Source organism: Erythrolamprus reginae, chromosome 4 (genome assembly GCF_031021105.1).
Source record: "Erythrolamprus reginae isolate rEryReg1 chromosome 4, rEryReg1.hap1, whole genome shotgun sequence".
Classification (NCBI taxonomy): Eukaryota; Metazoa; Chordata; class Lepidosauria; order Squamata; family Dipsadidae; genus Erythrolamprus; species Erythrolamprus reginae.
Window position 1 is genome coordinate 101,269,296 of NC_091953.1, and position 27,823 is coordinate 101,297,118.

At 40.5% G+C, this 27,823-nt stretch overlaps 1 protein-coding gene across 2 annotated transcripts in view; it reads left to right on the forward strand.

Annotated features, from left to right (window-relative positions):
* The window catches only part of NCK2 (NCK adaptor protein 2), a 109,359-nt gene that overhangs the window by 39,085 nt on the left and 42,451 nt on the right, over positions 1 to 27,823 (forward strand). For both annotated transcript variants that reach the window (XM_070751070.1, XM_070751071.1), the window contains exon 2: positions 20,274 to 20,515. In XM_070751070.1, coding sequence (XP_070607171.1) covers positions 20,290 to 20,515 — 226 coding nt within the window. In that variant the 5' untranslated portion in view covers positions 20,274 to 20,289. The remainder of the gene's footprint in view (positions 1 to 20,273; positions 20,516 to 27,823) is intronic.

The window sequence follows — 27,823 nt, forward strand, 5'->3', positions numbered from 1 at the left end:
TTAGAAATAGGTGCAGTTGATACCTATGAGAAAGTGATACAAAGGGCCTCCTAGCTGTGGCTACCATTCACTCTTTGAAATTGTGCATAAGTTCCATCTGGGGTAGTACCAGGAGTGAAATGCTACTGGTTCGGCCTGGTCCGTGCATACTGGTAGCGGCCGCTGGTGGTCCAGAGAATTGGTGGCAGCACAAGCCTCCACGCACCTGCCCAGATGTCGCCATTTTCTTCGTTTAACCCTCTGCGCATGCGCAGAGGGTAAACCAGCACATGCGAGAGCAGAGCGACGGTAAAAAACGCACCCACAAAGCATGCACATCCGAATCGGTAGGGAAAGTGAGTAGATTTCAGCCTGGGTAGTAAACGCTCATTCAGAACAAGATAGAAACTCCCTATAGAAACTTGCTCTAGAGGTTTGTTTCCCATCAAGACCACCACAGCCTCTAGATGCTAAACCAGAGTGCAGTTTGATGACAGTAGCTGTTGTGGGTGCTCCTCGTCCACCTGTGGTAATGATAGATTCTGAGGAAGATGAGCCAAGCCCATCTTGGTTCACTGGGCCAATGCAGAGAGTGAGAGTGACCTGGATGAGCCCGAAGGACCACCAGAAGTGGCAGATATGCCAATGACAGTAGAGCCTGACTTGGAGGAGGAGGAGGAAGATCTGAAACCTTTGGCTGATGCCTGACTTAGAAGATTAAGAGACAAGAATATTTGTATGGAAAAAGGAAGTAGTCTGTGGTTTGTTAACTCTAGGGAACTGTGACCATTTCCTATAGGTATTTAAGGGTGGAGCAGGGGTAATTTGGGGTGGAGCAGGGGTGGGCTGCTGCCCAGACGGGGGGGACACAGTGGTGTAGCCAAAATGGAGCTCCATCCCAGAGCACCCAATTGTATTGAAAGAAGATGCAGGGTGTCCTACATAAGCCATGCCCACAGTGTGATAATAAAAATTTTGGTAGCCCTTCACTGGGGTGGAGTTACAACATGATAATTTGAGGTCTCAGTCAGGTTATGCTAGCCATCTGTTATTTCCCTGCTAAGAATCCTTGGGAAAAAAGTGCCTTGTCTGCTGAAATGCTGGAAAGTTGTACTTTGTAAGTCTGTGGAACCGGAGACTCCTTATCTCATGAAGGAATGTGAGCAGCTTTGATCTTTGGCAGCAGCCTAGCCACGGAACTGTTAAATCTTAATTAGCCTCACTGAGAAACTGCCAAGATTTATCACATGCATGCCTTTACCTTGTAGAAATGAGACTTTATGTATAAAGAGACTGACTTGAAATATCTATGCTTGGAATTACTCCTTTGTTTTCAAGATGCGTAGGCCGGGATAGAACAGTGGTCAGATAAGGGATCGTGATATTGATTCCCACCTAAAGAAAATTTGTAACTGTAAATTGAACAACAATCCACACTCATAATAAGGGAGGACAGAATATTAGGCAAGAATGTTTTATCTCCCTTATCAACATGGTATTGGCCCAAACATAAACATGTATCCATGCTTAGATTCTCTTCTGTTTCTCTCCATCAGGCGTTTTTCTGGTGCTTTTTCCTAAACATGTCTGTGAACATGGCACAAAATTGGACTGGGTGCTTAGGCCAGTCATGTCCAATGTTCAGCTTGTCTCCTGTTGCCTGTGGCACGCTGATAGCTCTTAATACTAGTAGCTCAGCTTTCAAATATGGCCTTTTTTTAGCTGACATTTCCAGATTGGTTGAGTACTGTGCCATCCCTTTTTATATTCAGGAACAGGTTTAGAAGGGCTTTTTTTACTCCTAAAGATCAGGTTAGGTTAGGTTATTTTTATACAGAAGCAAAGTGTTAGCAGATTTTTGTGCTGTTTGCAAAAGGCTTTCCTTATTGCAGCATTTATTTTACCCTTTAAAGCATAAAACCTGGTGACGTTAAAGCATAAATGTAGATTTTATGATTAGATGCCTCTTCTATACTTTCCTCCAAAATTTTACTTTACCTTACAAATTTGTATCAAGGACCAGCAAGCTAAGACTTTACCACAATGCTGCACTGAAAGCTGCCGTTTAAAGTACTTGTGTGTGACATTGTGGTGTCCATATAAAGTTCTTTTGCTTCCTTCTTTTGTGTCATGATGCTTATGCCCTCCTCTGGACACCTGTCAGTAATCGTCAATAATAAAGTTTTTCCAGTTATCCTAAAAAAATTTAGGCAGTAGATGATTAGCAATATTTTGACTAAAAATGATTTCGGTAAAGCTCAGAAGAAATTTGTTGTACCACATTCATATAAAATAAAAAGGGCTGAGGTTTTTAGGTTTTTAAAATTACTAAGTCATAAACGTAATGAAATGCATGCTTACCACAATATATTTAATGCATGATATATCAATATATTTAAATTAACAGACTTGAAATTGCAGACTTGAAAAAACAGACTTGAAAAACACATTAGTTTTGGGAGAGGAAAATAGGGAAAAAATAATCTGCCTATCAGATATTCATCAAGCCAGTCTTTAGTCTGGTCAGCTTCAACACATTAGTTTGCTGATTTTGAGCCCACATGCTTGCTTTTCATCCCTTGGCTGGGGATAAAAAAAGTTTCAAAAACATTTCACTTCTCTCTCACTTCAAAGAGAGAAACAATGAAAAAATCAGACAAAGGTAAGATCACTTTGCTAGCAAAGCACAGAAGATGGCTTCACTCATTAGCACCTCGTTAGGGCTGGAAGAAAAGGCGGAAGATCAATTGCTAGCAAAGCATGAAAGATTGCTTCACTGTTAATTAGGGCTGAAAAAAGGCTCAGCTGACTGTTGGAGGGAGTAGCAATGAAAGAAGCAGGGAAGGGGCGAACACTTAGCAAAGCATGGAAGATCACATTAGCACCTTGTTAATGGTAAAGAAAAGCTTAGTAAAAGCTACATTCGGAGTATAAGACACACTCAAATTTTCAGCCTCTTTCAGAGGGAAAAGGTGTGTCTTATACTCTGAAAAATAAGGTAATTTGTTTCTGCTATGTAGTGCAGTGATGGTGAAACGTTTTTCATTAGTTTGCCCAAGGGACATGCGCATGCGCTAGTGCATGCACACATATGCTCACATCCATTCCTCCCCCCATGCGTATGTACCCTCCCCAATGCCCCCTGTGCATGCATACAACCCTTTGCCCCGCCCATGCACACAAGCCTCACTGAAGCTTGGGGTGGTGAAAAAATGGGCAAACTGGAAGCTTGGAAAAATGGACTTCCGGTTTGCCCGTTGTGCTGTTTTTCGCACTCCGGAGGCTTCAGAGAAGCTTCCTCAAGCCCTGGAGTGAGAAAAACAGCCCAACGGGCAAACCGGAGGTCCATTTTCCCAAACTTCTGGTTTGCCCATTGGGCCATTTTTTGCACTCTGGGGCTTCCGGGAAACTTCCCAAGGCCAAAAATCAGCTGGCCAGTGCGCACATGCCTACTGGAGCTGACATAGGGCAAAGCCTCGCGTGCCGTCCGATATGGCTCCATGTGCCACAGGTTTACCATCACTGATGTAGTGCCTTTGAGCCATTCTGAACTCCTAGCAACCGCTTGGGCAACCTCTTGTAGTTTCCTTGGCAAGAGATTTGGAAGTGGTTTGCCATTGCCGTCTTTCTAGGGCTAAGAAAGGGACTAGCCCAACATCAGTTTGTGCCTAAGTAGGACTCCAACAACTCTTCTACAAGACCTTCTACAAAAATGGTGGAAGGTCTTAAACATAAAACTTATCAGGAAAGACTTAATGAACTCAATCTGTATAACAGAGGTCCCTAAACTTGGCCACTAAGAGTTGTGGACTTCAACTCCCAGAATTCTCCAGCCAGCATTGTTGGCTGGAGGATTCTGGGAGTTGAAGTCCACAACTCTTAAAGTGGCCAAGTTTGGGGACCCTTGCTGTATAGTATGGAGGACAGAAGGGAAAAGGGGACATGACCGAAACATTTAAATATGTTAAAGAGTTAAATAAGGTTCAGGAGGGAAGTGTTTTAATAGGAAAGTGAACACAAGAGCAAAAGGGCACAATCTGAGGTTAGCTGGGGGAAAGATGAGAAGCAACATGCGAAAATATTATTTTACTGAAAGAGTAGTAGATGCTTGCAACAAACTTCCAGCAGACGTGGTTGGTAAATCCACAGTAACAGAATTTAAACATGCCTGGGATAAACATATATCCATCCTAAGATGAAATACAGGAAATACAGTAGTCCCTCGCTATAACGCGCTTCACCTACTGCGGCTTCACTTCATCGCGGGTTTTCAATAAATATTAATAAGAAAAATCATTCGCGGATCTTCGCTGGTTCGCGGGTTTCTGAGGAAGTCGATCGGCAGATTTAAACAGCCCGCCGAACTCGATCGACAGGTTTTTCAAAAAATATATATCTAAAATTGTAAATACTGTATTTAAATACTGTATCTAAAATAAATACTGTGTGGGAAGGGTTTATAAACACTTAAAACAATGAAAACTTACCAAACAATTACAATATAAATACTTAAATAAGTACTATCAGTCGATAAATTCCCCATCGCGGATTTCACCTATCGCGGCCGGGTCTGGAACGTAACACCAGCGATAGGTGAGAGATTACTGTAGTCTAAGGGCAGACTAGATGGACCATGAGGTCTTTTTCTGCTGTCATATTCTATGTTTCTATGTTTTGAATTCTAATATTTTATAAATGAGAGAGGTTTTAAAATGCAGCGACATTTAACTCTTAATTGTTGCCAAGAAAATTGCAGAGACTTCTCCAGGCAGTAACCAGGAATCAATAATGAGTTATAGGCACCCAAAAACCCAAATCCTAATCCCACAATCATAACATAATCTCTTTGTGTTTGTGTGTGTTCAAATTTAACTCTGAAAAACATAAACATTGGGCAGGTTTTTCAAAAAGAAAACTATAATCTCAGTCATCTGGAACTGCCTCCGTTTCTTCTCCAGTACACACTATTTTTGGAATGCCTGAAAATACAAAATAAACCGAAGGAAAACATAGTGGTGTGTGATTATTGGTAGCTACAAATACTAACTAAAGAAGTGATCTCATTTCTCTAATAGATGAATTTTCAGGTCTGCTGGCTGGAGCAGACGATACTTATGAATAAGTAATTTCTTCTGTTTGGTAGCATTTCCAATTAAATTGTTCCATTTTCAACATTTCTTAGGCATTCTAAAATGGTGGAGTGACAGGACACATTCTCCTGCTCCCCACAGCATTTCAGTTGTTCAAGGAGAAGATTCGCATTTGGCTGAATGCAAATTACAGGCATTACATTAGCTGCATACCGTAATGGCAACCTTCCTGATTTGGAACAAAATTCCAATTGCATTTCCCCCTCTCTGGTAGGAATATGCTGCTCAAAAAAATAAAGGGGACACTAAAATAACCCATCCTAGATCTGAATGAATGAAATATTCTCATTGAATACTTCGTTCTGTACAAAGTTGAATGTGCACAACAGCATGTGAAGTTGATTGTCAATCAGTGTTCCTTCCTAATGGACAGTTTGATTTCACAGAAGTTTGATTTACTTGGAGTTATATTGTGTTTTTTAAGTGTTCCCTCTTTTTTTTGAGCAGTGTACAAGTCCCCTCTCTCGTAGCAATACAGTTCTTCCACATACTGTTTTTAGAATGCATACAAAGGTATTTGGTATAGTGCAGCGGCCCCCAAACTACGGCCCGCTGAGGCAATTTATCTGGCCCGCGGCAGCACACGAGATTTTACATGGAGCCAGGCGTTGGAGTTGGGGGCAGGGAGCGACAAAAGTGCAAGGCCGGCTAAAGTTTTTCTTTTTTTGAATGGCGAAGGTTTTTCTTATTTTGAATGTTGCGTGTGCGCGCGCACTCCCCATCCCCTTGTGAGCTGGCAGGGGGATGGGGCGGAGAGGCCACAACCGAGAGGCTTAGCATCCGTGGCTGGGGGACGGCTGCAGCCGTGGCTCCCTTTCCTTCTCCCACCTATATCTACCGCCGGTGACCGTCACTGCAGGTTCCTCCGGCGGGAGCTGCCACTCCCCTCTGGGTAGCCCAGCCAGGCAACCGTAGAAAGTGAGCGGAACAGAGAGAAAGAAATATAGAGAGACAGAGAAAGAGATAGTGTGTGTGTGAGAGAGAAAGAGTGAGAGAGAAAGAAAGAGAGAGAGAGGGGGACAGAGAGAGAGAAAGAAAGAAAGAAAGGGAGAGAGGGAGAGATAGAGTGTGTGTGAGAGAGGAAGAAATCAAGAGAGAGAATGAAAGAGGGAGAGATAGAGAGAGAGAGAGAGAAAGGAAGAGGGAGAGATAGAAAGAATGCATGAGAGAAAGAAAGCAAGAGAGAGAAAGAGGGACAGAGAGAAAGAGAGAAAGAAAGGAATAGAGAGGGAGAGAGAAAGGAAGAGGGAGAGATGCAAAGAAAGTGAGTGAGAGAGAGAGAAAGAAAGTGAGAGAGTGAGAGAGATAGAAAGAGAGAGAGAGGAAAAAAGGAGAGGAAGGAAGAGAGAAAGAAAGATAAAACTCGGCAAGGAGTTGGGGACTTGCTCCACTTCACCTCCTCCTCCTCCCTCAAGGCGGCGGCATTAAGAAAACCGCAGAGTTTTTTTATAGTCCGGCCTTCCAACAGTCTGAGGGACAGTGAACTGGCCCCGTGTAAAAAGTTTGGGGACCCCTGGTATAGTGATTAAGGTGGTAGCCTAGAAATCAAGAGAGTCTGGATTCTAGTCCATCCTTAGTAATGAAAGCCAACCAGGTGACCTGGGCCAGTCACTTTCTCCCAGCTTAATTGATAAGGGGGTTGTATAAGGGGGTTAATTCCTGGCTTGAATTAACCTCCAGAGCAGTGGTAGCAAACCTATGGCACGGTGCCACAGGTGGCAGGTGGAGCCATATTTGCTGGCACGCAAGCGGTTGCCCTGGCTAAGCTCCAGTGTGCATGTTTTGGTAGAATTGTGTAATTTGAATTTGATATGGAAGCCAAGTTTCCATGTATTCTTATGTCTATGGTCTATGTAGGATTTTTGCTCTCGGTAAACTAACATCAAATACATTTCAGGAATAAAGCCAGCTTATCACTTCCTATATCCGAGGAAGCAGATAGAATATTTGTTGTTGATTTGAACTGATACTCTCTGAGCTTGATTGGGTGGTTTTTGTTTCTTTTCTTTTTTGGAAGACTTTTCATTTAGTTTGGTAATGAAAAGTCTGCAAGAAAATAACCAAGCTCAAAGAACAACAAATATACAACCAGTTTAAAAATGACATGAAAATAGCAAATTGTTTGCGAAAGGAAATTAAAATTTTGCAATGAATTAAAATAATTGGATTTAAAATGCTAAAATATTGTATTAAATTCAAGAGCAAAGTAAGTGAGTAAGCTTATTTTTTTTTTCTAATTCTAATTTTTATTTGCCTTTTTCCTGAGTGTGCTAATGGAATGGAATCACTCTTTGGAAGATATGTAATAGATCCATGCAATATTTCTAATTTTATTGGAAAGAAATGCTTCAGAATGTGCAAAAATAAAAATGGAGAACATATTATTATCTTGTTAAAGTAGATACGTTTGTTTCTGACATAAGGAAGTTGAAATGGAAGTCACTACAGGAACTTTGCAATCCTGGAAAAAGACCAGATTACTTTATTTTTCCCCTTGAAAGTCATCAAAAAGCAGAGAGACCTGTTCTTAAATATTGATCAAATAAATATTGACCAAAAGGAAACTGGCAGCCTGGTGCAATGTTATATGGCACATTAGAAATGTTAACTAAACATTAAAACAGGATACTATAGAGGAACAAGTGAAAGGGTCAATGATTGCATGGACACAAACTTTGGATACATAATAACACTCACGGAATGGGAAAAAATATACACAATCAACTATAAAATGACACTCGCGGTTTCCTACAAGGAAAATCTTTACAAAATGATATACAGATGGCACCTTCCACCAGCTAGGCTTTCTAAAATGTACCCAAACGTATCTTCTCTCTGCTGGAAATGTAAAAAAAATCAGGGAACATACTATCATATGTGGTGGACCTGTACATATGCCCAAAAATTTTGGACACAAATTAAAAGAATAATGGACCAAGTCATATTGACAAAGATTATAATTAAACCAGAGCTATTTCTCCTGGGCATTTTTAGACAGAAATTAAGTAAAGAAGACAGATACCTCACCATCCAAATACTAACGGCCGCCAGACTAACATATGCACAACATTGGAAAAACGAAGGCATTCCGACAAATCTAAACATCATTACTAAAATTATGGAATGTGCCGAACTAACAAAATTAACAATGGAAATTCAGAACAAAAATGATTCAGAGTTCTACAAGGCCTGGGAGAAATGGTTCAGATGGCTATCCAACTCTAAAGATGACAAAGCGAAAAATAACCAAAATTGTTTAATATGAACCAAAATAAAGATATGTATAACCAAAAATCGGATCAAAAATAACTCAATCCCTGTCTGAGTTCAATCCATTTGATAACTATTAGAAATCTACCAATACTATAATCTATGATTAAATTCTACTAACAAAAACAATAAATATAATCCATCTAAGTCGCCACAACCCAAACGCCTGCTTGCTTGCAGGTACTACCTCTCATCTTGCTATCTCTCTCTTCTTTCGCTTTTCTCTCTTTTTTCTCTCTCTCCCTTTTCTCCCCTTCTATCCTTTCTCTTCCCACATTACTGTTGGATTATCAAATATTACAGCTATAAGATACTTAATTAAGAACTCTGAATACGAAATATTTACATATGGACAAATACCCGAAATGTATATACAATAATATATATAAGATGTGATACAGTGATCCCTCTATTATCGCGAGGGTTCCGTTCCAAGACCCCTCGCGATAATCGATTTTTCGCGATGTAGGGTTGCGGAAGTAAAAACACCATCTGCGCATGCGCGCCCTTTTTTTTCTATGGCCGTGCATGCGTAGATGGTGGAGTTTGCGTTCCCCGCCGCCCACGCAAAGGGGAAACCCCGATTCGGGTCCTCGCTGTTGCTGCGCTACCGAGCAGATCAGCTGCTGGGCGGCCGAAGGAACCTTCCCTGGGTCTTCCCCCTCTTGCTGGCGGGCGAGTGGCGGGCATCAGCAAGGAGCCGGGGTTTCCCCTTTGCGTGGGCGGCCGGGAAGACCCAGGTTGGGGATTCGGGGGGGTGCTGGTAAGCCCCCCAGGCCGGCTGCAACCTTTTAAAACAGCCGCGCCGCTTCCCAGCTGACTCCTGAAGCCAAACGTGGAAGTTCACCTTTGGCGTTTGGCTTCAGGACTCAGCTGGGAAGCGGCGCGGCTGTTTTAAAAGGTCGCAGCCGGCCTGGGGGGCTTACCAGCACCCCCCCGAACCCGGGTTGGGGGTTCGGGGGGGGGTGCTTGGAAGCCCCCCAGGCCGGCTGCGACCTTTTAAAACAGCCGTGCCGCTTCCCAGCTGACTCCCAAAGCCAAACGCGGAAGTGGTTTTTTTTAAATTAATATTTTTTAAAAAATCGTGATATAGCGTTTCGCAAAGATCGAGATCGCGAAACTCGAGGGATCACTGTATAACAATACTGTTTATCCCACTCCCCTCCCACTTTTCTTTTCTGTATTCCCATCCCCCTTTCCCCGTTTTATTCCTTTTTGTATAAATTAATAAAGTATATATTTTTTTTTAAAAAAAGAAATGTTAACTAAAACATATACTGCAGTTTAAATTTGAATGGTGCCAGGTGTATGCCAGGGTGGAGAATGGAGCACGAGAATGCTGTATTATCAAGGGAGCAGGAAAAAGTTGTTTCAGGTTACGTAGGGCAATTTTGCTTGTTTTTTAAAGAGAGGACTTTGTTTATTTTAAAGTATTTTTAACTTCCTGTTGTATCTCACACCCTTTCTCCAGTCTCTAGTATACCTGTATTCAAGACTGCTTATTACCTTTGCATTACTCACTGTTGGCTTGCATTCATGAGCTGAAACCACACATTGGATCCAAAGGGAAAAAGGATTGCTGACTTTGTCAATTTTAAGATTGTGCTAAACATTTTAAGGGTTGGTTGTCCTTTCAGAGGAAATCATGTGAAAAAACCCTCAACTTTCCTTTGTTATAGATGTCTTTTTCTGAGTATCACAATTTAAGATAGGAACTGCAAATAATAATCTCATTGCATAATTAAGAATATATGATAGGATTATGTGCATAAAATAATCGGTGCACCGTGTAACTAATCGGGCATGCAACCAGCTTTCCTTTTTGCAAAGGAACTGTATTGTTGTTGTCTCAAAAAAGTAAGTTAACTTGAGGTTTCCTGTAAGTAGGCCTGTGTAGGAAAGGACTTGTATGTTCTTTGGAGTGCCTGTGGGTTGAACTTTTTATCAGATATATTGTACAGTTAGGCAGAGGAGCAGGTGTTGTCATTGAATTTTTTTTAAAGTGCCTAGCATCTCCATTTTTAGAAAAAAGCAATGTAAACAAGGTAGGCTATTTTGCATGCTTAATCTGACTTCATTATTCTTAAATAGCTTTTCTATTTGAGGGAAATATTTAAAAATTATGATGAATAAAGATAATAAAGGTGTCTTCTCCCAAGTATTGGGTTGGAGTAGATGGCGGGTTATGCATGTTTGATTGTCTTTTAAATGATTGTCTGTGCAAATTTTCTTTTCCTGTTTTCTTGTATTATGTTTATACCACATACCGTTTTTGTAGAGTTGGGTGGCCTTAAGCATTTATAAGATGTAAATGAGAGAAAATGTAACATGGTTTGTTCTAAGTTCTATCTGTTATATTTGGAAGTACATTCCTTTTTATGAGTTTTCAATAACAGTTTGGATTTGGGAGGGGGAGAAGATTTGGAGACAATATAGGAATGCATACCAAGCTATTAGCATCATATTTCTCTTCTTGGAATTGTATGGTTATTTTTGTGTTAAAATAGAAAAGTACAGAAAAATACCTTGATATATATTTCTGGGATTTGTTTTCTTCTAATCAGATTTCAGTTTTAAAGAAACTTTGGTAATAAATAAATACCCGTAAATACAGTTGGTAACAACAGGCCTGATAACCTGGCTTATCCAAATGAGGGACAACTTGTCATTTGAGGTCAATTTTTATAATTCAGGTTGGTTTTGTCTTAGAGCAGTGAGATGAGCCTATGGCATGGATGCCACAGGTGGCATGCGGAGCCATATCTGCTGGTACGCACGCCATTGCCCTAGCACAGCTCCAACATTCATGTGTGTGTCATCCAGCTGATTTTTGGCTTGCACAGAGGCTCTGGGAGGGCGTTTTTGGCTTCCAGGGAGCCTCTGGATAGGATGGAGTGGGCAGTTTTACTCTCCCCTGGCTCCATTGGAGCCTGAGGAGGGTGAAACATGAGCCTACTGGGCCCACCAGAAGTTGGAAAGTAGGCCGTTTCCGGCCTCCGGGGGGCGAGGGAAGCTGTTTGTGCCTCCCCAGGCATTGAATTATGGGTGTGGGCACTTGTGCATGCACGTCAGCGCACGCTCTTTCGGCACACGAGAAAAAAAGAGGTACACCATCACTGCCTTTATAGTGTCATAATACAAGTCTATTTCAGAGATCAAACAACCATACATAGGTTTTTCTGGAAATAAATATGACACTGGAAACATTTGAATATCTGTTTGTAAGCAGTTTTGTAAGCAATAACATACTCAGATCATTATCAGTATGGAACATCCTTGTGCATTAGTATTATTGGTGCATAGATAGGTTAGTAAGAGAAGTTTGATCCAAAAAGGCATGGTTTCTAAGCTAAGTCTATACAATATATCTTGCACAATCAACTTTGCTTTTCCCCCGAGTAACCTGTTTTGGTTGCCTACCATAGTCAGTACTAATGACTTTCAACTGAGAATTGTCTTGTGTCACAACACATTTTAAAGAGTCCATTTCTAATATGCATATTGCAGGTTACTTACTCTTTGAATAAATGGTGCTTTGTTTAAGAAAGGCTGCCCATTAATAAGAGCTTTGGATGCTCTTAATGATGACATGGCAGCTCCTATGCTACAACTATATTTTCCAGTCATACAAAAGGCCAAATTTTCCACTTCACGGCAAATGAAGTTAATCTAAACTAAATGATAAAATAATCCACAGATATAATCTCCCTGTGGCGAGAATACATTATTCGTTTTGTAACTGTAGTTTATCAACTTAGTTCTGAAAGTTGCCCTTGCGTATTTCAAATGGGGAAAAATATTTAAAAATTGGAACAATTTTTTTAGATAAGAGTTTCACAATTTGTTTGCTGTTGCACAAATGATTCCTTTCTCTGACAGGGCTGTTTTATTGTTTCCCCATTTACTACCCGAAATAAATATGGACTCTATGTGGAAAAACCACATAGAATGGGACCTTCAATTCTGAAATTCATAAAGCAGTAAAATTGGTTATTTGTAGAGAAATAGTTGATTTTGAAAGAAAATAATAATGGAATTATATTAATCTTTTATGCAGAGGAGCATGGCTAATTTGTTTTGAAATTATAGCATTTGAAAGTTATTTAATCCTTATTTTATTTGTAAAATAAAGACCATTGCAAAGTAGACAGTATGGCGAAAACATGACAATATCAAAATAATACATTCGTTTTAGATAAGGGCTTGTTATAATCATTAGATCATGTCAACTATGGTAGAAATCAGGTAGATAGCTTATCTGTCTATCCACCAATAAGCAGAAAACCTGTGATAGAAGAGTTTAAATGAATTAGAAACTTTGCTCGCTTTCTTATTTCTCACTTTACTTATGCTAAGGTTGTGTATTTTTTTCCAGAAATTTGGAACTACACAGCACCAGTATTTTAAGGAATCAATTCCTTAAAGTTAATTTGACCCTTACACAGCAGACCAATTTTAAGATCATGCCGAAACATGTCAGTTCTAGTCCACAGTAATGAATAGCACAAAGATTCTCACTTGAGATCAAATTTTTCCTTTTTCCAAATCATTTTGGAGCATTCACAGCCCTATTTTATATGTATCTTGCTTCAGGGTGCTGGTGTTAATGATAAAAGGTTACATCACTTTGACATCACTTTTTTTTCCATTTTCTCTTAACATTCTTCTATATGGGGAATCTTCCAGTATGTCACAATTGGCATATTCAGTGGCAATTTTGTTATCCTTCTCAGAAGATAGAATAGATTAGAATTCTTTATTGGCCAAGTGTGATTGGACACACAATCGGTGCATATGCTCTCAGTGTTTGTTTGTTTGTTTGTTTATTTTTAATTTGACTTCTATGCCGCCCAGTTCCAAGGCACTCAGGGCGGCTTACAACAATATAAAATTATCATATAAAATTACAAATAGAAATAAGAAGAAATCAAGAAATATGTACAATTCTAAAACCCTGATTAAAACTCATAACGAGGCAGCCCACAGCCCACATATACAGTGTTTTCTCAATTTTCGTGGGTTCGAACTTCGTGAAAAGTCTATACCACGTTTTTAAAAAAATATTAATTAAAATATACTTTGCGTTTTTCCCCCTATACCACAGTTTTTCCCGCCCAATGATGTCATATGTCCTCACCAAACTTTCGTCTGCCTTTAATAAATATTTTTTAATAAACTTTAATAAATAAAAATGGTGAGTAATAATCTAAATGGTTGCTAAGGGAATGGAAAATTGTAATTTAGGGGTTTAAAAGTGTTAAGGGAAGGCTTGTGATACTGTTCATAGCCAAAAATAGTGTATTTACTTCCGCATCTCTACTTTGCGGAAATTCGAATTTCACGGGTGGTCTCGGAACACATCCCCCGCGAAAATTGAGGGAAAACTATACCATTCACAAAATCATGTTCATAGAGGTGGTCAAGTTGGTGTTAATTTAGGATCCCTAAGCCTGCCGGCATAGCCAGGTCTTTATGGCTTCACGGAAAGCCAGCAGGGTGGGAGCAGTGCGGATATCAGGTAGGAGTTGATTTCAAAGAGCCGGGGCAGCAACAGAGAAGGCTCTCCCCTGAAGTCCCGCTAGTCTACGTTGCTTGGCTGATGGGACCTGGAGGAGGCCAACTCTGTGTACTCTAATTGGTCTTTGGGAGGTACGGTATATGGCAGGAGACGGTCCCGTAAATACATAAAAGAAAATATACAACTGTCAAGAATCATGAGGTACAACACTTAATGATTGTCATAGGCAGTGGTGGGTTCCTACCAGTGTAATCCAGAGCGCCAAACCAGTAGGAAGCCACTGATGATGCAATTTTCAGCGAGTTTTTTCCAGCGTCTCCTGAGAAGGAGCTTCTCAGCTGTGCTTTAGATGAAGAATAAAGGTTGGCATTAAGACAAGGGCGAAAGGGATGGCTTCTTGCGATACGAACACACTGGGAAAAAATAAATGAAAATTGCATCAATAGTGGGTTTCTATTAGGTGTGATGCTATTGACGCATGGATAGGCACCCACCACTGGTCTTAGGAAACAATCAATATGAATATAAATCGTAAGGATACAAGCAACAAGTTACAATAATAAATTGGAGGATATGAGTGATAGGAATGATGAGAAGACTAATAGTAATAGTAATGGAGCCTTAATGAATAGTTTGACAGTGTTGAGGGAGTTTAGAAGAGTGATGGCAGCTCAGGAAAAAAACTGTTCTTGTGTCTAGTTATTTTGATGTGCAGTGCTCTATAGCATTGTCTTGAGGGTAGGAATTGAAACAGTTTATGTCCAGGATGCAAGGGGTTGGTAAATATTTTCACAGCCCTCCTTTTGACTCCTGAAGTATATAGGTCCTCAATGGAAGGCAGGTTGGCAGTAATTTTTTCTGCAGTTCTGATTAGCCTCTGAAATCTTGTTGGGTTGCTGAACTGAACCAGAATGTAGATCTATCAGCAGCTCCTTGGGCAGTTTGAGCTTCCTGAGTTGGCACCATTTCTACAGTTCTGTTCCAGATTGCTCTGGTTGCACCATGAGGCTAGTTCTTCTATCTCCCATCTGTATGCGGTTTTATCATTGTCTCTAATCACTATTGTATCATCTGCAAACTTCAGTAGTTTAACAGATGGATCTGTTAAAAGTAGGTTTCTTGATCAAGTGTGCTATTTTTTAATTTTGTGTATTGTTTTAAAAGAAAAGTACTATGGTAAAAACCATGTAATAACATGATAAAGAATTTGATTTGAACAGCAGTAAAAGTGACACCTTACTGAATATAAGGGATTATATATATATATATATGTATATATATATTTGTTTTCGTAGATTTTCACGGGTACAGGTATGACAGTCTGTTCGCCTGAGAACAAGGACAGAAACACCAGCCTGAAGATGACGAGTGAGACCTCGTTGAAACGTCGCCAGAAATTTCCAAATCCTACACGGGAAGAAACCCGAATATACCAAGACCGTCATATATATATATATGTCTGAGTTCGGGTTTTGCCCCGTGTAATATTTTGAGTGTCTATGCGACGTTTTGGTGAAATAACATTCACCATCATCAGGCTGAAGTTATAAGCTTCATGCTGCTGTAAATATAGAATGTTTGCAACTGCCATTTGTTCCTTATATATAGTGTTGGGGGTGGAGATTTGGTTTGAATGTAGCAAATAGATTTGGTGACTATGTTTTAATGATTTGATTGGTTGGTGGAATCACATTTAGTTGAAGGATTGACATGGTGATGATTATGATATGTTTTTTTGTTTAAGGCTGGTTTCCAAATCTCTGGTAGGCGGGACGTGTCATCTCTTTTGTTCATGCTGAGGGGGTGCTTTTCTATCTCTATGGCTTCCATAATTATTCTTCTGTATACATTTTCTGTTTTGGAAAGTAATTTAGTTTTTTCAAAGGCAATTTCGTGCCCTGTTTTTTTAATGTGCTGGACAAGGGAGGAAGTTTTTTTTTCTTTTTTGACTGCATTCTTATGTTCTGCAATGCGTGCGTTTATTCTTTGATTAGTTTGTCCAATGTATGTGGCTGCACATGTTTTGCAAGGGATTTCATAGATCCTTGGTTTTCGAGTTGGATTTTATCTTTTGGGTTTCTTAGGATGTTTGATATTTTTTGGTTAGTGACAAATGAAGTTTTGATATTATGTTTGTGTAGAATTTTACTAATTTTGTCTGTGGTGCCTTTGATGTAAGGGAGGAGTGTGGTGCCATTATCCTGTTCTTGGTCTTGATTTTTGGGGGATGTCTCTTTTTTGATTAGGTTTGTAATTGCTTTTCTTTCGAATCCATTAGCTAAAAAAACATTTGACACACACACACACACACACACACACACACACACATATATATATAATCACATGGGGTTTTTTTTGCTGAAGTGTTATATAATCTTCACATAGCTTACTTTTTGCTGTGTTCCTTCCCTTCCAGACACACACACACACACACACACACACACACACACACATGATATTAAAACTATTTTCAACCAGTTCTGAACTGATTAACAAAAATTGTAAAAAATTTTTTAACTTAATAAGTTTAATAATAAATATTTTCACAGAAAGAAAAATGGCTTAGAGTTTATGTTACATACTAAACAAAAATTCCTCCAGAGCTCTTTTGTTGGGGGAAAAAAAATCAAAATATTGACAAACAACACATTTATCAACAATTGTTGCTAAAAATCAGGTCTGGTTTTCCCACTTTGTAATTTTTTAATCTGACCATCATGTCCAAACAGTCCAGTTTTTGATATTTTATTATATTTCATATATGTGCAAAGATTATAAGCACATTTAACATGCAGTCATTGATACCATTGAAGCGAGACCAAAATGTGATACTAATAAAACTAAACTATATGAACCAACGTTCTGTATAATCTCTAAAATAAAGCTCCAATATCAAGGAACCTAATTTTTAACATTGGTTAAAAAGTGACCTCTCTGTTTTATAATGAAAAGACATTCTAGTTCAGTATTCTAGAGACTGCATACATAACTAATATCGTCTTTCTTAAGCTTCTAATAAAAAGGAACAATAGCTCAGGACGCAGTGCAGGGTCTGTGGGGTCCTAAGATCTGGCCTGTGGGGCTGCTCTGGAAACATCTCATCCCCCTCCCAAGCTCCATTTTCGCTGGCAGAGCGTTGCAGGAGGCCATTGCAACCAAAAACGAAGCTTGGGATCCCATTTTCTCTGGCAAAGCACTCAGGCTCCCATGGCTGGCCATGTCTACCCCAGCTCCTCAAGGTCAAACACAATTCTGATGCGTCCTTCAATGAAATTGAGTTTGATACCCCTGAGTTCAATGGTCAAAACCTTTAACACGTGAAGCTTAGAAGCATCAGAACCCCCTGCATCATAAAACAAATAACAAATGCTCAAGTAACTACAGGAAAAAAAGTATATCACCGCTTTTTGATTCCGAAAGTTTTAAAAATGATTTCCTTGCAATGAAGTAATTATGAGATATCCAGTTTGCAAAAACAAAAAACCCCACCACCAGATTTAGATGCTATTTTTATGCTGGGATTATCCCATTGTATATATATTTATAGGTACATGTAGCAAAATCAGTTCTGCAATAATGCATTTTCCGCTAGATTGGGGAAAGCTCTCAGTAATGAAAGTAGTTGTTAAAAATCTCAATACTCACTTTATCAAGAAAAAATATTTATAATTAAATCTTTGCCCACCATGAGAACATTTGTCATATTAATTCATTAAAGCTGACATGGTGAGGATTTTTTTTTAAAGTTTCACCTAAAAGTTCTAGTAAAATTGGATTAGAAATCCAGCAATATACTTTTTAAACTAAACTCTAGGCAACTTCCTCAATTTCATAGATCTAATTGTAGAACTTTTTTGGAGCAAAAGAAGTACAGTAGTCCCTCACCTATCGCTGGTGTTACGTTCCAGACCCGGCCGCGATAGGTGAAATCCGCGATGGGGAATTTATTGACTGATAGTACTTATTTAAGTATTTATATTGTAATTGTTTGGTAAGTTTTCATTGTTTTAAGTGTTTATAAACCCTTCCCACACAGTATTTATTTTAGATACAGTATTTAAATACAGTATTTACAATTTTAGATATATTTTTTTTTTAAAACCTGCCGATCGAGTTCGGCGGGCTGTTTAAATCTGCCAATTGACTTCCTCAGAAACCCGCGAACCAGCGAAGATCCGCGAATGATTTTTCTCATTAATATTTCTTGAAAACCCGTGATGAAGTGAAGCCGCAATAGGTGAAGCGCGGTATAGCGAGGGACTACTGTAGAGCAACATTAATAAATTGGTACTATATTGAATGTTGTGTTTAGCTCTGGCCCAGCTCCTGCCCCAAGGACTATGGATGCGGGGGAGAGATCCACATGCTGCAGGCCTGTTTTGCTCCCGGTGGAATCTGCTGATGAAGGCTCCTTTGACCAAGAAGACATGAGTGACAGGGAGGAGGAGAGTGTGGCAGACATCTCAGAAGGAGATCAATTATCTAGCTCCTCCTTGGATTCAGAACAAGAGTTAATGATACAGCCACGCATGCGGAGAGCGATGCATAGCCGCCCCGAGTCTGCGGAGAGGGGCGGCATACAAATCTAAATAATAAATAAATAAATAAATAAATAAATAATTAAATAAATAGGCAGCAACAACTGAGAGATTATTATCAAAGAAAATGAGACCACCTGTGGTTGGGTGGGGCTGTGGTAATTAGCGAGGCTGCTATAAATAGCAGCCTGTGGGCTTGGCCATTGTGGAGGATTATCTGATCGTTGTGTTTCGTGCCTGCTTTGCTGACTTTGACCTTTGTGTGCTGATTTTTCCCTGCTTTGAAACTAAACCAGAGCAAAGTGTGTTTCACTTTGTGAAAGAAGAAGGACTGTGAATTGCCTCATAGCTGCAAGCTAAGTATCACAGAACTGATAAGGGACTTGTACAAATTACCGGTTTGTTTGGAGACAAGTGCTCTTTGCTAGACAAAAAGAGGGCTTCGTTTGTTTGCATTTTTGGTATAAAGAACATTGTTTTGAATTTTCAAACGTGTGTGTGTCTGAAATTGTATCTGTGCATTTTCGGGAGGATTCTACCAGAGAGCTCGACAGAACAATTGAATATGGCATATTCCAGTGGTGGGCTCTAAGTTAAATTGCCACTGGTTTGCGTGCGTGCTATTGTGTATGTGCAGAAGCATCCCGGGTGGGTGGGTGGAGCCTCTGCCCCTATTGCTTCTAAGAACCGGTCTGAATCAGGAGCAAACCGCTGCTGGCACATTCAGTTTAAAAGAGAATTAATTGTTTGTTTTTGACAAAGTATAACTATCACACAGTTAATTAAAATTTAACATGTTGATTAATAGATTTGGAGTTTATACATATTTTGATTTGTTGTTGTTGTTGTTGTTATTATTATTATTATTATTATTATTATTATTATTATTATTATTATTAATTGGATTTGTATGCCGCCCCTCTCTGCAGACTCGTATTCCACAAGGAATTGTCGGGCAAAAAGCCAGACCCAAAGGAGAAGAGTTTAAACTAGTTACTTTATTGTTTTGTTTTATTGCCTATTTCACAGGAATCTTCCCAGTCTGGTAATTTGCCCCTGAACTACATAAGGTTCATTGGCATTAAAAGGTCAGACCTTGCCCTCTTGGGTCTACTAATGATTCCAGACTAACCTCCAATTGACCCATTCTCCTGATTGGGACAGTCTCTCTCCCGACAGGATTTCACAGTATTGCTGTGCTTAATTTGCCATATCAGCATCTAGGTTATGAATTAGCTAACTTTCAGAAATATGAACTGGGTAATTTTAAGTTACATTAAAAATTCTTGGGTTCTGTGGTCAAGACAGTGCCGTAGGAGGAACGAAGAAGGTTAAATAAAAGAAGCAGAGATAATGAAGTTGCTTAGGAAAGTCTATAGCACAAATCTGTATTATATTATTAAGGGGGATTTTTGTTTAATAGTAAAACATTCCTGTAGGAAAACCTACATGTCATTCATTGGAATTACAAAGATCCGTGATCTGTGTGGACTGAACTCTGTTCCCTTAAAATTATTAGTAGCATATTGTGCCGAGTTGAGCATAGTCTATGAGCCAGTTTGTCATGAAGTTGAAAAAAAAAGTCACTCTGTTGTGCTTTTAAGGCTCTCGGTTTCTTCTGTTCTTTTCACTAACTACCGAGGCGGCAGAGAACACATTTCAGTGAATTTGTACTTTACGCGTGGTAAATGACTTGATGATCACTTGAACGGTAGATATTCTTTAAAACATTTTCTAACATTTTTCAGGCCTTAAAAGTTTGAATGAACGGTGGAGGAGCTCATGAGTGTTTCAATGCATCCATTTGTTTTATGACAGAGAGACTCCATGAAAGATGACAGAAGAAGTTATTGTTATAGCGAAGTGGGATTATACTGCCCAACAGGATCAAGAACTTGACATAAAAAAGAATGAACGCCTCTGGCTGCTGGATGATTCCAAGACATGGTGGAGGGTAAGAAACGCAGCCAACAAAACAGGATATGTGCCATCAAATTATGTGGAGAGAAAGAACAGCTTGAAGAAAGGCTCCTTGGTTAAAAATCTAAAAGACACATTGGGTAAGTCCTTATCTAAAACCCGAGTTAATTTTACAAATGTTTTATTCAAATGTTTACCTGCAGTGTTATATTAAGGATTTGTTTGGTTTGTTAATGAATATAGCATGGGTGGGCTCCTACCGGTACTGCCATTCCAGTAGTGGCACCCTGATTGTGTAATTTGTGCACGGTGGCACTGGTACCATCTTTGCTGGGCACCATCTTTTTTCCAAATTTTTTGTCTTTTTTCCCCCCTGCACATGTATGGAAGCAAAATCTTCCACACATGTGGACAATGAGACAATGCACGAGTGAGATTTCAGAAAATTTTTGTTTCCGCATATGCATCCCTTTGTGAGATTTTGCTTCTGCGCATGCACAGGAAGCAAAATCATGTAATAGGATGCACACGCTTGCACGTGCATAGCAAGTGTGCACTCACAGGGAAACATGGTGATGCATGCACAGCGCATTGGTAGCCAGGAGTATAGATATAGTTTCTGTTAATTCAGAATATAAATACAGGGTGCGTTCCAAAAGTAACGCAATTATTTTTTGAAAAAATAATTTGTTGAACAGATTTGCACACACTTAAAATTCTTCAAAGTAATGTCCTTGGGCCTCTACACATTTTTTCCAGAGACTCTGCCATAACCGGTACGTGCCCTGGAAGGCGTCTTTGGGGACCTCTCACAAGGTCTTCATCACGGCTGATTGGATCTCTTGTATGGATGTAAAATGGGTTCCTTTCAGGGCTGGGAACAAAAAGAAGTCTGCTGGGGCGACATCAGGACTATATGGGGGGGAGTGTTGGCACCTGGTGCTTGCCCAGGAACTCGCGGACTTGTAGCGCGTTGTGGCAAGGTGCGTTTTTTGTCTATAGAAGAGATCCAATCAGCTGTGACGAAGACCTTGCGAGAGATCCCTGAACACGCCTTCCAGGGCGCATACCGGTCATGGCAGAGTCGCTGCAAAAAATGCGTGGAGGCCCAAGCACAGTACTTTGAAGAATTTTAAGTGTTTGTGCAAATCTGTTCAATGAATTACTTTTTAAAAAAAAATTGCATTACTTTTGGAACGCACTCTGTAGAGGAGGATTTTTTAAATTTGTGAATAGGTGGGGTGTTGGTTTTTTTGTTAGAGAACACAAAAAACTTTTTTATTCTTCCCTAATGGGAAGGGATTAGAAAGAAAATCAGAAATTGGGACTTTTGCTTTTAAATGTATTCCAAAGTTCTCTGTTATGAAGATATCTATGTTTTGTATGCTTTTATTGTATTTATCTATTTACCCGGACATTTGTAATTTGCCTTCTCTATGGATTCATTACATTTGAAACTCAAGGTAATCATCTAATCTTTATTATTCTAAAATAGGTCTCTCAGCGTGTTTTTAGGGGGTGGGGGTGGGGTGTGTATCCTAACCTTGAGGTTCAAGCTATTCTTGAACTAGGAAGCTTCTATGGTGTAGGCTTATTTCTAAGTTCTTCCCATTTAACATCTGGAATGGAAGGATTCTTGTCCAGAATAAGGTGAGCAATTAGATTCTATCTGGATCAGATGGTCCTGAAGGTAACAAAGGAACAAACCATAAAAGATTTCAGCCCTATTGTGAATTGGATCTGGGAGACAACAGGAAACCACTGCTGCTCTTGCAGTAGGGGATTCTGTTGTATTGATTTGGACTGATCAGCAAATAGGCAGTTTCATTTTGAACAAGATATATGAGTAACTTCCAGATTCTCATGGCCTAGAATAGGGTGCAGTTAGTCCCCAGTTGTGCATCCCTTAGAAAACAAATATTAATGGGAATTGTGTTCAAGTAGTGTTTTATGTAGCATACCTTACAGTGCTTATATATAGTTGGTTGAAAAAAGCCTGGAATAATCTTATAAGTTAAGTAACATTGTACTGTTAATAAAACATTATTTCCTCCATTTAGTGTAACTCCTGCTGTTTTCTGACATCATTTTTCTTTGTTTTCATGTCTCCTACTTCACATAATTGGCTCTTATTGATAGAATGAAATAACAGAGACGGAGGAATGACAAGAGTAATTGTTTTAACAATAATTAAGTCATACCCCAGAGTAGAAACTCAACAAGCATTAGTTTCTGACTTTCCAGAGCCTCATTTTACTAAAGGCCTACATAGTCTAATTTATTAGCTCTCATACAGCTTTAATTCTTCAAATTTGGCCCTGGACCAGGCTAGTTGGGGCTCATAGGGCAATATCTTCTTGGGGAATAAATCCCAAAACCCTGTACAGTGATCCCTCGAGTTTCGCGTCCTTGAGCATCGCGAAAGGGCTATATCGTGAGTTTTCAACCCGGAAGTAAACTCCACCATCTGCGCATGCGTGCCTTTTTTCTATGGCCACGCATGCGTAGATGGTGGAGTTTCCCGCCGGGCAGATAAGCTGCTGGGCGGCTTCCCTGGGTCTTCCCCCTCTTGCCCCGGTAAGACCCCAGCGGCGGCGCGAGCAACGGCGTGGGCGGGCGGGCGGCACGCGCGGGGACACCCCAGCTCCGCTTCCCAGCTGGGAAGTGGCCCCAGCAACGGCGTGGGCGGGCGGTGCGCGCGCGCTTGGGGAAACCCCAGCTCCGCTTCCCAGCTGGGAAGCAGCCCCAGCAACGCGCGCGCGCTTGGGGACATCCCAGCTCCGCTTCCCAGCTGGGAAGCGGCCCCAGCAACAGCGTGGGCGGGCGGGCGGTGCGCGCGCGCTTGGGGAAACCCCAGCTCCGCTTCCCAGCTGGGAAGCAGCCCCAGCAACGCGCGCGCGCTTGGGGACATCCCAGCTCCGCTTCCCAGCTGGGAAGCGGCCCCAGCAACAGCGTGGGCGGGCGGGCAGTGCGCGCGCGCTTGGGGAAACCCCAGCTCCGCTTCCCAGCTGGGAAGCGGCCCCAGCAACAGCGTGGGCGGGCAGGCGGCACGCGCGCGGGGAAACCCCAGGCGCGAGCAACGGGGTGGGCGGGCGAAGGGCGGGCGGCGGTGGAAGTAAAAACACCATCTGCGCATGCGCAGATGGTGTTTTTACTTCCGCACCGCTACTTCGCGAAAAATCGATCATCGCTTGGGGTCCTGGAACGGAACCCTCGCGATGATCGAGGGACCACTGTATTACAATTAACTCTCCTTCCTTCCTTCCTTCCTTCCTTCCTTCCTTCCTTCCTTCCTTCCTTCCTTCCTTCCTTCCTTCCTTCCCTCCCTCCCTCCCTCCCTCCCTCCCTCCCTCTCTCCCTCCGTACTCTTTCTTCCTCCATCCTACTCTCTTCTTTTTTTAATCAAATTTTATGGACACCCGTCATACCGCAGGCTAACTCTTATACCTAAGCAGTAGATACGGCCAATCATTCCACTGTTGTGATTCTAGGTGGCAAACAGAAGATTAAAAACTGCAACCTAATTCAAGAATATCAAAAGACCACCTATTTAACATCTAAAACATTCCCAATTGGTAAAAGCAACAGAATGAAACAATCAATGGAGTTTGCTTAATACGTTGGCCCAAATGCTGCATGGAGCAACTATGTCTTTAAACTTTGAGAAAGATCACCATGTTTGAGGCCATCTAGATCTCTGGGGGGAGATGTTATTTCAGTTGCTAAGCACAGGACAACAATATACTGTTCAATGTCTTATAGCTACTATTAGTCTTATGTAGAGTTAAATCAGTAAGGATCGTGGCTAAGATATCTGATGTTAAAACTATCTCTATAATGATTTGTCTCCTTCTGTCCAGTAAGATCTCTTGGTTCAGTGGCCTGCTGTTACTGTTCTGTGATAACAGTTTGTAATCATTATGTGAAAGCAAAGATAGATATCCATTTTTGTAAGGCAAAGCGAAGGATTCATGGTAACGTAACTAACAGATATAGTTTCATCTTTATCACTTGCAAGAGTGAATCAAATTAGTTTTTTCTATAATAATGACCTAGTCATGGAATAGGAGCATTGACTATTTCAAAATGCTCAACACGTTATTGGAACCAGATGAAAACATAACTGTAGATATACAAACAAGTGTGAATTTGCATTAAACCAGGATTTGTTCATAATTTGTTTAAAATATCCTGCAGATTCAAGGTTTTAGGGTACAGTATTTTAGGACTGCCAGTAAGATCTCAGACATTATGATTAATATGATTGATTTTATATCCTGTCAATTTAAATGTGCGTCAAAAGTTAAACATGAACATTAAGCCCCTTTTTCCCTGATTATTTTGTTACTAATTATCAGTAATTATGCCTTTGCCAAAGATAAAATTTGGATTATCATGTTATAGGACTGAAATTCCCATGTTTTTCTTTATGTTGGTAATTATAAACCTTTCAAAGGTTATTCACATCATGCTGAACAAAGATTGTATTTTATCATTTAAAAAACTGATGTGTGAGGGTTGCCACTGATTTGTGCTCATAACTTTTAAATTAAATTCTTTTTTAATTTTTATTTTTATATAATTTGGGACCAGAATTTTCCTTGATACTTGAGATATCGGATTAGAATCTGCTTTAAAACAGATAGTCTAAAACTTAGTTTTTGAAACCTCTGAATTGTAAAAATAAAAAAATCTAAACAAAGCCAGTAGCCAGTATTTTATTTTTTGCACTTAAGTTAGAATACTGAAAAATTCTCCCTAGGTTAACCTTTCTATTAATTATTAAGTGTGGTGCCAATTTTGAAATCATGAGAGCAAAAATGACAGTGGCTTCTGTAAATTGCAAATAAAAGAAATCCTTTTTATTTCCTGCCGAAGTGCTTTGGTAAAATCTACTTGCCAAGGCTTTGCCAAAGGATAGGCATAAGCCTACAAATGAAAGTTATTAGATTTTGTTACTAAATATTGCTATAAAATCTTTGCCTTAAAGAAAAAGAATAGCTTTTTTGTATATTTGAACTAATATAGTTTGATAATTAGTTTACTGCCTGATGTTACCAATCTCAGCAGCATAAACAGTCTTATTCTTGTCTTGCAGTTTTCCATTCGTTTGATGTGAAAGACATTATATGAGTATTGAGTATGGCTTGCTTTTTCCTTTTCCACTTAACTTCCTGTTTATTTTTAAAGCTTGAAAGAAACTGTCAGCTATTTCCTTTTCTGAGGCAATACAGCTTGTTAGCTGTACCAATGCTTTACATTTTACCCCTCCCCATTTCACCACCAAAAGGAAACGAAACATTTGTTTAGACATTGGCTTTGTCTGCCCGCCTTAATTTTGTTATTTCTCTGAAACCTGCTGTAACATATTTGATTATATAGGACCTTTTCCTGAAGGCTTTGGTTTATATTTGTATCTGGAATTAATATGACTATTGCACATTAAAACAATTAGCACAGTGTATGTATGTTTCAGGAACGAACTTAATTCATTCAGTGACCAGGTTCTTAAGTAGATATATATATATTGCTTGAGTAAATATGTATTTCAAAATTGATTTCTAATACATGTAACTATATATAAAATAGATTGGTAAAATTTTCAGTGCCAATTAAAATGAGCAATGACATCTGTTAAAACCTAGTATCAAAAATAGTGTATTTTAAAAGTTTTTGGAAACTTAAATATTCAGATTTTAAAAAATGAAATAATACCTATTTTGGGAATGAATGTTGTAGGTCTGTGATGGCAAACCTATGGCATGTGTGCCACAGGTGGTATGTGGAGCCATATCAGAGGGCATGGTGTGTTATGCTGGCCAACTTATTTTTGGTCTTGAGGAAAGCTGTTTTGCCCTCCACAGGCTTCCTGAATCCCTGGAGTGCAAAAAACAGCCCAATGGGCAAACTGGAAGTTCGGAAAACAGACTTCTGGTTTCCCCATTGTGCAGTTTTTCATACTCCGGGGATTCAGGAAGCTTTCCTAAAAGTTATGGAGTGTGAAAAACAGCACAATGGATAAACCATATGTTTTCTGAACTTGCGGTTTGCCCGTTTGGCTGGGGTTTCTTATCGTCCCAAGCTTCAGTGAGGACTGTCCACAAGCATGGGGATGGGGGGCATTGTGCGTATGCAGAGGGGCAGCACAAGGGGTGCGTGTGCTTGGGGACGGAGGTAATGGGTGTGGCCACATGGCACGTGAACCAAAAAAGGTTTGCCATCACTATTGTAGGTTCTTCTTTCTAGGTCTGAATGAGTGACTGAGATGGTTGTGTGTCAATTATAACACAATTGATGTCATATTGTATTCTTGTAGGAAGCCCAGAGACTTTTAACTCAGTGCTATAGAAATTTATAAATAATTAAATGTCAGTGAAAACATTATTTCATCATAAAATGATGTGATTTATATAAATAGCAATAATTGGTCAGGTTACTGCTCCCCCCCCAGCTTCTTACCCTGGACTTTTATGTTTGTTTGTTTGTTTGTTTGTTTGTTTGTTTGTTTACTTACTTACTTTCTTACTTACTTACTTTCTTACTTATTTATTGGATTTATATACCGCCCCTCTCCGCAGACTCGGGGCGGCTAACAACAGTAATAAAACAGCATATAATAATAATCCAATACTAAAAACAGTTAAAAACCCATTATTATAAAAACCAGACATACATACAGACATACCATGCATAAAATTGTAGAGGCCTAGGGGAAAGAGTATCTCAATTCCCCCATGCCTGGCGGCAGAGGTGGGTTTTAAGCAGCTTATGAAAGGCAAGGAGGGTGGGGGCAATTCTAATCTCTGGGGGGAGATGGTTCCAGAGGGCCAGGGCCACCACAGAGAAGGCTCTTCCCCTGGGTCCCGCCAAGCGACATTGTTCAGTTGACGGGACCTGGAGAAGACCCACTCTGTGGGACCTAACTGGTCGCTGGGATTCGTGCGGCAGAAGGCGGTCCCTGAGATAATCTGGTCCGGTGCCATAAAGCAGAGGTCCCCAACCGCCGGTCCGCGGACCGGCACCGGGCCGTTGGGGGTTTTCAGCCGGTCCGCGGCACCAGGGGCCCCTCGGCCTTTCCGCACCACCAGCGGCGCTCCCCCCGCCAGCCAGCCAAGCCCTGCGCCCGCCGGAACCGGCTCCTCGCTCTCCGCCCGCCGCGTTTGCAGGAGGTGGGGAGGGTCGGGCGGCCCGCCAAGGCCAGGAGGGACGCCGCTGCCCCCCCTTCCCTCTCTCCGCCCGCCGCTGCGCCTCCTTGACGCCGAGAGGAAATGCCGGCAAAGGCTTTTCTCAGCGGAGGTCTTCAATGTCGGGGGCGCACGGGCGGTTGCACGCGCTCCCTATCTCCCTGCTAGCCCACTCGGAGTATTCAAAATAAGAAAAACCTTTGCCGGCGAAGGCTTTTCTTATTTTGAATATTCCGAGTGGGCTAGCAGGGAGATAGGGAGCGC